The following is a 14,984-nucleotide window of genomic DNA, read 5'->3' on the forward strand; positions in this document are numbered from 1 at the left end:
AAACTCTGTCTGTACAAAAAAAAAAAAAAAAATAGCTAGCAAAGCAACCTACCAAGCCTATTTCTACCCTAGTTGTCTGACTGGCTTCATTTCTCTATCTTACCATGATATTTTGCTTACAATGAATAACTTAGTTGTTAGGTTTTTTTCCTGAAGTTTCACTTACGTGCAATACTGCCCCTTTACTAAAGGGCCAAAGTTATTAATATTTCTAAAAATGTCTAGCATATGATTGTCTTTTCTTGGATTAATCTTCTAGAGCCTTCAAAGGGCAAAAGCCTAAAGGGAAGTATTCATGTCATGACATAGGTCCTAATGAAAAATCTTCAGAGTAGGGGAAGGGGAAAGGAATTAATTGGGAAAACAACTATGAAGTTAAGTACATTGTCAGTCATATAATTAATCCAAAATGAAATTGGAGTACAAATTCCAGATTTTTTGACTCCTACTCTAGTTTTGTGTGCTTATGTATTTTATTATTACCACCTCATGATTTGTAGATTAAATTTATCTTCAAATTGTGATGGTAATCGCTCTTTCAAAGGCAGCCAGATGTAAGTAATCTCTCAGAATAAAGGCCAGAAGTCTCTTTTTTTTTTTTTTTTTTTTTTTTGTGATTTTTGGCCGGGGCTGGGTTTGAACCCGCCACCTCCGGCATATGGGACCGGTGCCCTACTCCTTGAGCCACAGGCGCCACCCAGGCCAGAAGTCTCTTTACCTTCAATCACAAATGTATTTTTTTTGTGACTGCTATCTGCTAGGTGTTGTTGTAGATGCTTACAGTCAATGAACAAAACAGGCAAAGATTCCTGCCATCATGGAGTGAGAAGAAAGACAACAAACATTATAAATCTCAAGTAAAATTTGTACTATGTTAGAAGGCAGAAGCACCATGAAAAACAAGAAAAAGTAGAGCATGCTAAGAGAAATTTAGTACTGGGTGGCAATTTTAAATAGAGCCTTATTAGGAAGATGATGTTTGAGCAGGCTTGAAGAAATTAGCCATATGGGTTTTTTGGTGAAGAGCATTTTTAGAAGAGAGAAAACCCAGCATACATGCCCTCAGGCAGGAGTGTACCTAGGCTGTTTGAGGAGCACAGGTGGCTGGTGTGCTTGGAGTAGAATGAACATGGGGCAGACATCAGGGAGCCCATAGGCCGGATCTTACAGAGCCTCATAACTTATCATGAGAACTCCCAATTATGTTTTGAGAGAAACAGGGAGCAGTTGTAGGGTTTATAACAACCTAACTTTATGTTTTGAAAGAATGACTTTTATTTTAAAAGGATCACTCTGGCTGCTGTATTGAGATTAGACCTAGTTTTTCAGGTATTGCCAGGTTGTCCCCACATCTGCAACTGACATGAGCTGGGCCAGCTCTCACTTCTTATGTCTTTCATGGCAGAAGGTATATAGTTAAGCTAAATGGTCCAGAATGGCTTAGAAGGTCTTTTGAAAGTTAAATTACTTAGTCTTTGGTGGTATGATGTTATAAGATACGTAAAGTGAAATTCAGGGGAACTAGCAAACTCAACTAATAATTGAAACCAGAATATTTATTTACTATTTAGTAAATTTGTATTGCGTAACTGCTTTGTTATGTGCCAATTACTAATTGGCTGAAGAAATAGCAGTGAACACATCCTAGCTCTCCTTGAGCTTATGTTTTAGTGTGTAAGACAGACAATAAGCAAATAATAGACAGTTACTGTCAGTGCTTGCATTGAAGAAAAACAGCAAGGTGAGGACATTGAAGATGCTATTCTATAATAGGGCAGTCAAGGAAGTGTCTTTGAGGAGATAACATTTGTAAAAAGCCTGAATGAAAAGAAACAAGCCATCTAAGCATTGTATTCAGAGAGAATGGCCAGTAAAAGACGGTGAGGTAGACACCCACTGGATGTGTTGGAGAAAGAGAAAAAAAGCCATGGAGGAGGAACGCTGGGCAAGGTGTTGAGGAGAAGAGGTAACACAAGGGGGTGGTGGGCTATATAGGGCTTTATAGGCCATGATAAAGACTTTAGATTTTATTCTGAATATGAGGCAAGCCATTGGAAGGTTTTAAGCAGATGAGTGACAAAATCTGGCTTAAATTTTAAAAATTACTCTGGCTTTTATACAAAGAAAACACTCCAGAACTTGAGTAGTAATAGAAACAACAGGAGGGTCTTTCAGTATTTCCAGTGATAAGAGGTGGAGGCTTAGATTAGATGGTAAAGCAGTGGAGGTAATAAGAAATGATATGTTGTGACCAATGGGATCTGCTAAGTGGATTGGATGTAGAGTGTGAGAAAAAGAGAGGAAAATCACAGTAAGTCAACTAAGTGAAACTGTATAGCAGAATGAGTGATTTGGTAAGTAACCTCAATATCTTTGGTTATCAAAAAGTTAAAGTTTTTTTTAGCTGGGCACAATGGCTCACACCTATAGTCCCAGCTACTCCAGAAGCTGAAGTGGGGAGGACTGCTTGAACCCAGAACCTGGAGACCAGTCTGCAAGTGAGACACTCTTTCCAAAAAAAAAAAAAAAAACTATTAAGATTGTTGAGGTTTGGGGGGAAGGTTTGCTCCTCAAAGGCCACCATAGGTTAGGACATATTGCTGGCCTTTGAGGAGTGAAAATAGCTCCTCAAAATAGTTGGTCACTTAGAAAGCTGCATTTTTTTCTAAAAAATATTAATGCTATGAATATTTAGGGAGCCTGTTTTAGGGATTATGCTCTCTGCTGCTTTTGGCCATGTCTTTCTTTTACATATTTTTTTTCTCTCTTTTTTTTTATTTTTTTAGAGATAGAGTCTCACTTTGTCGCTCTTGGTAGAGTCCCGTGGCATCACAGCTCACAGCAACCTCTAGCTCTTGGGCTTAGGCAATTCTCTTGCCTCAGCCTCCCAAGTAGCTGGGACTACAAGTGCCCACCACAACACCTGGCTATTTTTTGTTGCAGTTTGGCTGGGGCCGGGTTTGAACCCGCCACCCTTGGTATTTGGGGCCAGCGCCTTACACACTGAGCCACAGGCGCTGCCCTATTTGTTTTCTCTTGAAAGCAGGCAGACTTGCTTCCCCATAGGCATCACACAGAAGCTCTTTATGATTTTAAGCTTCACAATACCGATGGTTAAACCATTATATACATGGGCTTTAAAAAGTTTTTTCCAACCAAAGAGTGATTTAAGCTGAGACTTGCTATTAACTCCATGCTTTACAGGACTAGAATCACAGTTGTTCTCCCTGAAAAAACAAAACAAAACAAAACAATGTGATAAACACTGTTCCAAATCATATAAGAACTGATTTGTGTAAGCACACAACTGGCTAATTTATGCTGGGATGTCTGGGAAGGTGCCCTCTTCCTGGTGGATTGCTTAGTGATTGTCAATCCATAGTGAAGACCACTGGGTGTCTTTAAGAGGGATTCTTGTCACGTGTGCCAGCTGGTAGTGTAGGAGACTCTTCTTCTTTCAAAGAATGTAACACGAAATAGACCTTAATAATGAGGTTATTGGAGCTCCTTGGTCAGCGGCAGAGATAAATTAGCAAATTTCTCTTCAAACTCCTTTTTTAAAATTTACCCTCAGGGCTTTTGCCTCCATCATAGCCATTCCGATGCTCTAGTAAATTGCTTCTACAAAGTGTTGATTATTTGCTTATATTAATAAGGAATATTCTGTCCTTGATTTTATCATTCTTTCCAAGGAATACTTTCTAAGACAGGAGATTCTTGTTATCCTGGTGTCGGTTTTTGCTCCCAGTCGCCAAGATTTCTTGTCCTCTAGAAGATGATGAATGTGAAACACTGAAAACATGAAATACTTTACCTGAAATCTCAATAAAAAATGCCAGCATTACCAAGGAGTATCTCTTGGTTCTATGTGGTTAGGATCTCTGTTTTACTGTCTTCATTGGCTAAGGGATTTAATCTTTTATATCTTTAACTTCTCAAACTAGTCTGTTTACTTAAATTCTTTTTAACTCTATACTATTTATAAAATTTTTTATTAAAATTCTAATTTTAAAGTAATACTTGCACGGTTGAAAATTCAAACAGGGTGGCACCTGTAGCTCAAGTGGCTAAGGCGCCAACCATATACATCAGAGCTGGTGGGTTCGAATCCGGCCTGAGCCTGCCAAACAATGACAACTACAACCAAAAGATAGCTGGGCGTTGTGACGGGCACCTATAATCCCAGCTACTTGGGAGGCTGAGGCAAGAGACTCGCTTAAGCCCAGGAGTTGAAGGTTACTGTGAGCAGTGACGCCATGGCACTCTACCCAGGGCAATAGCTTGAGGCTCTGTATCAAAAAAACAAAAGAAAAGAAAGAAAGTTCAAACAATGTAAATATGTTTAAAGTAAAAAGTAAAAAATACACAAAATTGAGGTTATATCGTTCTGCAGCTTTATTTTTTCACTTAACAATAGTGAATGGTTTTCATGTTATATGTATATGTATATGTGTATACAGATACACTTTTTAAAATTTTTATTTTATTTTATTTTTGAGACAGTGTCTCACTACATCACCCTTGGTAGAGTGCTGTAGCGTCACAGTTCACAACAGCCTCCAACTCCTGGGCTCAAGCGACTCTCCTGCCTCAGCCTCCCAAGCAGCAGGGACCACAGGCACTCACCACAATGCCTGGCAATTTTTTTGTTGCAGTTGTCATTGTTGTTTAGCTGGCCTGGGCCAGGTTCAAACCTGCCAGCCTCGACATGTGGCCAGCGCCATAACCATTGTATTATGGGCGCCAAGCCCAGGTATACTTTTTTTTAAAGGATGCATAATATTCCATCATATGGAGTCCTGATTAGCCATTCCCTTGTTGATTTAGATTTTTTGCTATTACAAATAATGCTGGGTTAAATATTCTTGGGCACTTACGTTTCTGAACTTGAACAAATGTTTCTATAGGATAAAGTCCTGAAGGTAAAACTGGTCAAAGTTTAGGACTTTGCTAGCTACTGCCAATTGCCCTCTAGAAAGGACATCCCAAGAACTTTTATATATTTCCAATCTGCCTAATAAAGAAATGGCCAGACCGTTGATACAGTTCCCACTAGATTGGGGCTTCATAGAGGATAGGGACCACAAACTCCTAAACATTAATTGAGCCCCCCATTGTATATACATTTAGACCTTGGGGATACAAAAATGAAAAGAAAGTACTTTCTTGTCCATAAATAACTCAGAGCATAGTAAAGGAATCTATAGTCTTATCTATAGTCATACCCTTTACTACAAGGCCTAGAATAGCATATGAACTCAGTATATGATTACTGTGTAACTAAAGTGTTTCCCTTTGTCAGAAAACTACTATCTGACAGAACTTCTCAGTTTTATCAAATGAACCAGCAGGTAGTTTTTGAATTTGAATTTCCTTTCTATTTTAGGCATTGCCTATTAGAAAAAAGAAGTTGTTGTCTTAAGTCTATACCCTGTGACTGTTATTTGATTGCTGCCATTAATAAACTTGAACTTTTTTTTCTTGTTCTCTGAATATACAATATACAGAAATGGAAGGAGGGTGAGCCATTGGCGCTTTACCATTAAGCATTTCTTTAAAAGCTACTTCACATTTGCACTTAGGTCACAAAGCTTCTGTAACTTTAGGGTGAGCCACCATCATTGAAAAGGTGGAACTTGGGACACTGGGATGTGAGGGCCGAACCTTGAGCCCAGCATGCTATGTTTAGGACATTTAGCCTTCTCTTACTAATCCAACTCAGCTCAGATTGTCCTTTTTTTCTATGTCTCTTTAGCACTTATGTATTCAGTTTGCACTGTATTAATCTGCACTTGTTTGCATGTTGCTTTGTAAGTAATTTAAAGGCTTTCTTTTTTCCTCTCACATATGTATTGTTCTCCAACTAAAGTGCAAGCTTTTTGAAGGCAGAAACCATGTCTTTGGTTTCTTTTGTTATTTCCCATAGCACCTTTTACTGTGAGAGTGGGCATACGGTATATGTTGTGGAATGACATCCCGAGTGATCCCTCCCTGGCTGGGCCTAAGATTAAATTTCCTGAAATGGAACAGTCCTAACCAACCCGGGACAGGTATTCTCCATCTGGCATGTTGGTTGCTCCTTTCAACTTGCTATTTGAAATGGCTCCCTTCAACATCTTTTATCCCTAAACTGGGATTTGCCATAGCTGATGACATGCTTGTTATATGTGTTCCAGGCAAGTCTGCGGACACCAGAACTGACCTGGGAGCGGGTGAGGTCCCAAGTTGACCATGTGATATGGCCTGATGGGAAGAGGATAATACTGCTGGCAGAGGTAAGACTGAGGCTGACAGAAGGTAGCCCTCTTGACAGGAGAGACTGCAGTACCCGGGTCCCCTCCTCCTCATGTTCTCCTATACTTTCAACTCCTTCTCTTAGATGCAAGTTTGACTACTTTGCCAGAGGATTTTACTTCTGATTGTGAAAGATCTTTTAATTCAGCAATTAAGAAACTATTTTGGTTCCCCGTTTTTCACCAATTATCTTGTCTCTCCATGTCACTCCACAAATTGAGTCAGATAATGACTATTACTGTGGAAGGAATTCACAGATAGAACCAATGCCACTTTGAGTGATACTTACAAAGAGATAATGTCATTTGTGGGATGCTTTAATCAGTGAGTACCAAGTAGATAGTTACAGTCAGAAATATCTATCTTGGGCCAGCTCTGGGAAAGTCATTGATTGCCTTTGCTGGTAGATTTCCTGTTCTTGAGTGTTTGTCCTCTTGAATCGACCCAGAAGTGTAGTAGGGACCCAGGTATATATTGGTTGCTCAATTGTTACTTCCCCATCCTGGCTTCTTCTAGCACACACTTACTCCTGATTTACATTTTGCTTAGCCTCTCACATCCATGTTTGACCACTTTTCCTTTCTTGAAAGCTCCTCTTCCCTGGTCCTGGATTCCTGACAGGTATGGTGATGCCCCTCTGCTTTTCTTGTAAGCTCTCTTGTCTTCAGAGAAAGATGCCAAAATCACAAGGAAGATAGTATTTTTCTCAGGTTTTGATTTTTAGTCAGTTTTTCTTTCCTTTTTTTATATTATGGAAATTGAATATGAAAATGTAAAATGTATAGTATTTATCTAGGAGCCCATAACGTTAGGTCTTAGCATCCTTACTGTTATTCTTTTCACATTTTCTTCACCTTGTCAAATATTTCAGGGCATCTGTTAAGGAAATGAACTATTTTCTTCACCAAGAAGGAGTGTGTATGGGGAGATGGTTAGGTTGTTAAATATACACAAGTAGCTTTGATGTCAGCCTACTGTCTGGCAACTTATTTCTAATTGTCCTGGGAAGTCCTGCTTAGTAATTTTGGTGGCAAAAACAAGCACCACAGGTGTTTGTGGCTATCTGATTGAGAAATAAAGGTGATTAGGCTTCCTAGGAAACAAACCAGGAAAGTATGTCCAGCCCTTCTGCTGTCTGAACACCACTCAGTATATAAGGTTGCCTTGAATTTGGGAGAACCAGACTGAGGAAGAAACACAGAAATCGCCACAGCTTCCTAAATCCAAAGGTATCTCTCCTCTTAACCTAGAGAGATTGCCTCTGGATTTGACTAGATTATTGTTTATTTTAGGACAGTCTTTTTTTTTTTTTTTTTTTGTAAAGACAGAGTCTCACTGTACCGCCCTTGGGTAGAGTGCCGTGGCGTCACACGGCTCACAGCAACCTCTAGCTCTTGGGCTTCAGCGATTCTCTTGCCTCAGCCTCCCGAGCAGCTGGGACTACAGGCGCCTGCCACAATGCCCAGCTATTTTTTTGTTGCAGTTTGGCCGGGGCTGGGTTTGAACCCACCACCCTCGGCATATGGGGCCAGCGCCCTACTCACTGAGCCACAGGCGCCGCCTTTTTTTTTTTTTTTTTGTAAAGACAGTCTCACTTTATCGTCCTCGGTAGAGTGCTGTGGCATCACACAGCTCACAGCAACCTCCAACTCCCAGGCCCAGGCAATTCTCTTGCCTCAGCCTCCTGAGTAGGTGGGACTACAGGCGCCTGCCACAACACCTGGCTATATTTTTGTTGCAGTTTGGCCGGGGCTGGGTGAGAACCTGCCACTCTTGGTATATGGGGCCGGCGCCCTACCCACTGAGCCACAGGCACTGCCTGTGTTTGGACAGTTTTTTAAAAAACATGCTGATCCTCTGAAGGATATTTTGCTAGAGAGTAAAAAAATTAAGAGAAATATACCCACCCTTGGCATAAGCTTCAGCATCATATAACCATCTGTATTCCTTTTTACATAATTCCAGAAATCTTTTAGCTATTACCCTCATCAAATTTTCCAGAATTTTTAGTGTTTCTTCTAAATGTCAGTCAGTTCCTACTTATTGAACACCTGATTTTTGTCCAGCAGCGTCAGTCGGGAAGTGTTTGGAAAATGGCGGTCATACTCTCCCTCACTCCTCAAGGGCCAGCAACTTTGTCCTAACCCTATTTGTGTCTTCACCTTTGACCACTAGGGCCGTCTGCTGAACCTAAGCTGCTCCACAGTGCCTACATTTGTGCTCTCCATCACTGCTACTACTCAGGTAAGGCTGCCAGAGAAGGGCACTAGTAGGCTGGAGAGGGTCCCCAGACCAGCGGTCTCACTTGATATGGGGAAGATTGCTGTGCATGGCACGTCAGCGACCCTCTCTCTGCTTTTCTAGGCTCTCGCCTTGATAGAACTTTACAATGCTCCTGAGGGACGCTATAAGCAGGATGTCTACCTGTTGCCCAAGAAAATGGGTAAGCACATGCTCTTCCATCTTATCCTCACCAGAGTAGATCAGAGTCAGAGTCTGAAGGAAATTTGAGGACATTAACTTTCTTAGGGATAGGGGAAAAAATATCTTGTAAAGTAGGAGCTAGGATTCATAGGTTCCATTCCAGTTGAGTCAGTCCTTTATCCACATGGGTTGTCCTAGTGAAGTTGGGACACTTTGCTGTGATTTAGTTTACCTGCCTGGGAATTTTAAGGATGTTCTCTCATAAAGTATCTCATTCAGGATCACATTTCAGAAATCACAAAGGAGAAAAAAAAAAATTCTTCCCCCTAAAGAGAGGAATCACTTCCTACCTTGTGACATCTGACTTAATCTAGTTCTAGACTGCTAGGTAGCTCCTACCAAACTTTCCCCAGACCATATGAATCATTCTCACTGTACTTTTTTTCTTTTTTGGTTAAACAGAGTCTTACTCTGTTGGCCAGGCTGGAATGCAGTGGTATGGCATGATCATAGCTCACTGCAGTCTTCCCAGGCTTAAGCAGTCCTTCTGCCTCAGCCTCCCAAGCTTACCAGTAGTCCCAAGCTAGGCCAGGACTACTGGTAAACACCATCACACCTGGCTAGTACTTTTTTTTTTAGAGACAGAATCTTGCTGTGTTGCCCAGTCTAATCTCAAACTCATGGCCTCATGCACTCCTGTCTTGGCCTTCCAAAGTGCTTGGGATTATAGGCATGAACCACCACACCCATCTTCTTACTACACTTTCTAAGGCTAACCCCATTGTTTCAGGCCAAAGGGCAGACTCAGAGTAGCTGCTATTGAGTTTAGTTATGTAGGCGTTTTGTGTAAGAGAAACATTAAACTAACTTAAATTTTTAAAGAGCCTGCCTCAAGCACCTGAACTTATGTGGTGTGTTTACATACTCCTCAGGCAAAGATCAGGGAATAAAACACCCCGTTTTGTTTTGCTTTAGCACTAGGTGTATAACAACTGTTAAAAGTTGATATAGTTTCCCTTTAATAGACACTTTGGAAGGATATAAAAGAAACAGAGCAGTCCGCATTCTGACTAAATGTATAATGAATGAAGTTGAGGAGACCAAACAGATACATGAGAAATGACATAAAATTATGAATAAATACTATGTGTTCAGATAATAGAATATGAACAGAAGCACATAAGAACTAAGAATACTAAAGGCAAAGCACACGGTGTAGCATCCTTCTTAGTTATTCCTTTACAGTTTCTGCAGGTGTTAGTTTAGTTTTTCTAAATAACCCAAAGTTACTTAGAAAACCAAGGCAAACTTCAAGTTATAGCTTACCACTTTTTAGTCCCATTGCTATCTCATTCTTTCTTTTAGATCCTGAGGCCTATTACTTCTTTCCTCTCTCCCTCACCTTTCTGAGAGAAAGAAAGGTTCAAGGCTGAAAGAGTTAGAAATGTTATTATGGGGCGGCACCCGTGGCTCAGTGGGTAGGGCACCGGCCCCATATACCGAGGGTGGCGGGTTCAAACCTCCTGGCCCCGGCCAAACTGCAACAGAAATATAGCCAGGCATTGTGGCAGGTGCCTGTAGTCCCAGCTAATCGGGAGGCTGAGGCAAGAGAATCGCCTAAGCCCAGGAACTGGAGGTTGCTGTGAGCTGTGTGAGGCCACGGCACTCTACTGAGGGCGATAAAGTGAGACTCTGTCTCTCAAAAAAAAGAAATGTTATTATGGAAGAAAGATTATAGCTTTGAAAAGCATGTGCTTGAAGCTAATGGCAACCATTTTTTAAAAATTGAGGACCAGCAGGCCAGGCACAGTGGCTCACACCTGTAATCCTAGCACTTTGGGAGGCCCAGGAGGGTGAATTGCCTGAGCTCGAGACCAGCCTGAGCAAGAATGAGAGGCCGTCTCTACTAAAAATCGAAAAACTAGCCATGTGTTATGGCAGGCACCTGTAGTCTCAGCTACTCAGTAGGCTCAGGAAAGGGGATTGCTGGAGCCCAGGAGTTTGAGGTTGCTGTGAGCTATGACACCATAGCACTCTACCCAGAGCACAGAATGAGACTCTGTCTCAAAAAAAAAAAAAAAAAAAAAAACAACTGAGGACCAGTGAGCAAAAGTTGAGCATTTTTTGTTTAGCTCCAGGTATATTAGATAGTTACTTCCAACTTTTGAAGGCCTAGCTTGGGGAGAACAGCCAGATAGGAGGCAAGAATGCTCATACCAGGGCTTCTGTGTTCTATTCCAGATGAGTATGTGGCAAGCCTACACCTGCCCACCTTTGATGCCCACCTGACAGAGCTGACAGACGAACAGGCCAAGTATCTGGGACTCAACAAAAATGGGCCCTTCAAGCCTAATTACTACAGGTGACTTGGGCATCCCCCCAAATCAGGGACACCCGGGTAGTGAAGTGCTTTTCTACATTAGAATGAACTTAAACAAATAAAAACCACCCCCTTCTCACTGCCACCCTCAGAGGACTCTTCAAGGACTTAATTAGTGTTCCCCTTCCTGAATTTGCCCTTCTACTTCATCCTCTTGCTATGATTTTTCTCCTTATGGAGAAATACTGGCCTCTTTCACTAATGTACAAGGGTTCTACAGTTATATACCCTTACCATATACTCCAGAAAAGTCCCTGACTACCTGTCTTACCTTTAAGTACCTTCATCTCCCAGCAACCCCACTAGCTGATAAGATCACAGTCTCATCTTTCTTTTTCCCTCTAGGTATTAAATTCCTGTAACTCAAGCCAGAAGTTTTAAGGAATAAAACTCCAAGCCTTTTCTCCACTACTATACAAGAAAGAATTCAGCAAGCTGCTTCTCCAATCAGAGCTGCCCGCCGTGCTCATCCTATGTGTTAGATTATTTATTTATTAAAATCTAGACTCCTGTGCCTATAGCTTTGGCCCAGTGTGTGGTTACTGCCCTGAGGGCCATGAGAGTCACAGAGGATAGCCTGAGGAAGGAAAGGCATGGGGTAACTGCTCCCACTGCATTGTTCGTGTCATTCCCTGTGGACTCTGAATCCTCAGCAATGCCATTTTTCTCTTGTTCAGGCTCAGTAGTCCAGGGATTCCAGGCCCCTTGTTCCTTGGGGGTTTGGGGAATAAATTATCAGCAGCTGCCTTTCTCAGCTTTAGCCCTTCCCCAGGTAAGGCCTTTTGGAAGCCTCTGAATTAACACAGCCTTGAACATCACTGTCACTGCCTTCTTTATACAAAGGCTAGTAAGGAAGGAATGTTATTTATGGCTTTGTCAAGCTACCCCAAGAATTCAGCTTTGCTGTGCCTAATGGGGGTCTCCTTCCTTACCCAGGACTCCTTTCTTCTCCTTGAATATTTATGTCCATTTTAATGCTTTCTGGTTCCAAGAGGGATGTGCTTCTGTTATTTCCTTCACAGCTCTGGTGTTTGTCAGACATTTATTTTGTTGTCTTTTTAACCCAACAAACCTCTGCTCAGGAAGTGGGGGCTGCATTCATTAGGCCTCATAGTTTTACTTTTCCTTGTCATTTAACTAGTTTCCTATCTAGTTTCCAGATTGGCACTGTCTCAGAAAGAAGGGTTTGTGCTGAAACTGCTTCCTGAAAGTTCTGCCGTTGCCTAAAACTACTTCTGAAAGTGGGTAGGGAAAGGCATACTTTCCCAGGGATTTAAGGGTATAAGGCTTTGGAAATGGGACAGGTCTTTCAGGCCCACAGCATGACACCCTAAAGAAATAGTATATTTGTTTCCCAGGAAGGTTTTTGCCGCTTGACTGACTGAAGGATGCAGAGGTGACATTGTAGGCTGTATCCAGATGATCAAAGCTAGTTTGACCAGTTTGAATCTCAGACATTTCATCCCTTTGGCCATTGCCATTGATGAAACTGAGATCTGCAATCTGATCTATGGTCTTTCCTCTCCACGGACTTAGCCTTTATGATTGACCTCTTCAACTTAAAGATTCTGTATTTCACAGATAGTTTCTTGAGTAAATCCAACATTACAAAATATTAGTAATGTAAACAGTGTGAAATTTTATGTCCCATCCAAGGATTGGATTCCTTTTGGAGACTGACATGCTGGTCTCAGGAATTCCACTAGGAGCAGATTAGTTCTAAGAGTTAAAGTCTGGAGTGGCCCTTGGAATCTTGAATTAAATGAGTCCCTCTTTCCCTTACTGACCCAATTTTACACTCCGTTTCTCATTTTTTCCCCATGCTGGTCCGCCTCAAAGTCTCAAGACCGAGGTGACTCAAGGAAACAGCATAACATCCACAATTACTGTAACTTTCCCATCCTTATTCTCCCCCCAGCCATAACCCTCTCCAACTTCCCCTGGTCTTCACATATGCCCTCAGACCTTACTTTTGGAAGTAGGGAGGTGGAACTTGGATAAATGACTATTTGTATACAGGCTCAGCACACACGGTCCAATTCTTCAGAGGCCATATTTCTCAGCAAGTATGGAGAAGTGCTACATACATGGCTGTATTCTTTTATATAAGGAAGATCATAAATGTTGAAAATTCCACTAAGCCACTTGATTCTTTTTGCTTACCCAGTTCTGATTTTTGTAGTAATTAACTGGATCCCTTTAGTAAAAGATTCAGTTCTTTGCACCTCATCTTATATCCAGAGAAGATTCCATTCAGCAGATACATGGACTCTAATCTATTATGTTCCTACACCAAAAATCATAATATCCTGATTCTCAGCAAAGCCTTGCTCTCTGTGGAGCTTAATATATGCCAGTACTTACAGAGTATACTCTGCCTTGTCATAGTAAAGAGGCCCATTCAAATAAAAAAGGAGCCACACTGGGCTTCTAAGTTAGGTTGCCAGTGTTGCTGTCTGTGATGAGGTTATCTGCCTCTGTGTTTCAAGTGAACTCTCTTCTTACACTCTGGGAACCCTATGTCAGCAACCATTAAGAAGGAGGAGGCCCAGGTTTCCTAAGTATTTGTGTTCTGTCTTAGTTTTGGAAATCTGGTCATTATTCCCTCCACCCTTGGAATCAGAGCAAATGTGTCTTCTTCCAACTTCTCACCTTAGATGCATCTTAGCTGTCTATCTGGAAACATGGGAAAGAAGGCTAATTATCCCTGTCACCTTGCCTGTGAGGATACATACTATTTTCTCTACAATGAATTTGTGCTAGTTTTCAAGACCTTTTTTGCCTTCTTAATGGAAATAGTTTTCTTTTCCTCAAAAAAACATATATCTAGTCTACTTCCCTCTGCCCTCCTGCCCCCTTACTCCCACCCTCCCATACGAGCACGGCTCCCCAGCCACACACTCCTGCAAAGCTTTTTTGCTGCTTAGCTTTTCTCTAAACAGATCTGAAATTGCTGCTCCTGTGGTTTTCCCCAAATTAACTTTGTCATGGTTTAAAAAAGGAATTAAAATGCAAAATTGTTGCATTAAGCTTTTTTAATAAAGGAAAATTACAGAAGGAAAATAAGCAACACCAGCAAATTGTATGTGGACAAATTCTAAACTATATACACACATATATATACATATATATAATAATAATCTAGTTCTGTCATCTTACTGAAAGGAATAAAACCTTTAAGGATCACCATTTCTGAGAAGCTCTTGGAAATCTTTATGTCTAAGTGACTGTATTAGATCAGCAATAATGACTATGTAATCTCAAAACACAAATAAAATATTCTTAAAATGGATGCTTGTCTTAAGAGGATTCTTTGCTTCTGTGAACTAGGAATTCAGAGATGAGAGAGGTCTCTGGGCAACAAGCTAGAGAACCTGCTGTAGGGTGGGGATGTGCAAAGCTGAAACAGTTACCAGTAGGCATGTTTGAATGGCCTTAACTTTGATGGTAAATATCTTACCAGCCCACTCCTTTGCCCTTGCCCCTGCCCTCTACACTTTGGCTGTGTGTGTAAGGAACCTGCCTTCCCAGAAAATTGCCACCCTAGAAAATTGAGAATTGTAGGCTAAGGCAGAGAAACTAAAGCATGTTCTAGGTCCCCTGAGCCCTCTGTGTGCTGCCCTTACCTGGAAAGCTTGAGAAGTCAGCATCTCCACAGTTCGGAACCAAAGGATCCTGATACCCAAGACCTGGATGTGTTCAGCAAACGGAAGAAAGAAATCAGAGGTTTGTCTCTAAATCAGGTTGTGTGACTAAATTCATAATCAGAGGATAAATCCAACTAGCCAGGTTCAACTACCAGTAAGGTAGCCATCTTTGGATAGCTTTCTGATAGCCACCTTATTTAGTGGACAAACTAAACCAGTTCTGCATCCTGTAGGCAGAT

The 14,984-nt window shown here is 41.3% G+C and overlaps 1 protein-coding gene across 12 annotated transcripts in view; it reads left to right on the forward strand.

The window, feature by feature from the left end:
• AHCYL2 (adenosylhomocysteinase like 2) overlaps positions 1-14,390 on the forward strand; it is a 199,240-nt gene extending 184,850 nt beyond the window's left edge. For 8 of the 12 annotated variants that reach the window (XM_053609156.1, XM_053609155.1, XM_053609160.1 and 5 more), the window contains 5 exons: positions 6,177-6,275; positions 8,470-8,538; positions 8,659-8,737; positions 10,960-11,080; positions 11,444-14,390. In XM_053609156.1, the coding sequence (XP_053465131.1) occupies positions 6,177-6,275; positions 8,470-8,538; positions 8,659-8,737; positions 10,960-11,080; positions 11,444-11,450 (375 nt within the window). In that variant the 3' untranslated portion in view covers positions 11,451-14,390. Of the gene's footprint in view, positions 1-6,176; positions 6,276-8,469; positions 8,539-8,658; positions 8,738-10,959; positions 11,085-11,443 lie in introns of those variants that run through there. The other 4 variants (XM_053609158.1, XM_053609157.1, XM_053609165.1 and 1 more) reach the window with 1 other exon arrangement.
• Positions 14,391-14,984: the final 594 nt, after the last annotated feature.

Source organism: Nycticebus coucang, chromosome 11 (genome assembly GCF_027406575.1).
Source record: "Nycticebus coucang isolate mNycCou1 chromosome 11, mNycCou1.pri, whole genome shotgun sequence".
Classification (NCBI taxonomy): domain Eukaryota; kingdom Metazoa; phylum Chordata; class Mammalia; order Primates; family Lorisidae; genus Nycticebus; species Nycticebus coucang.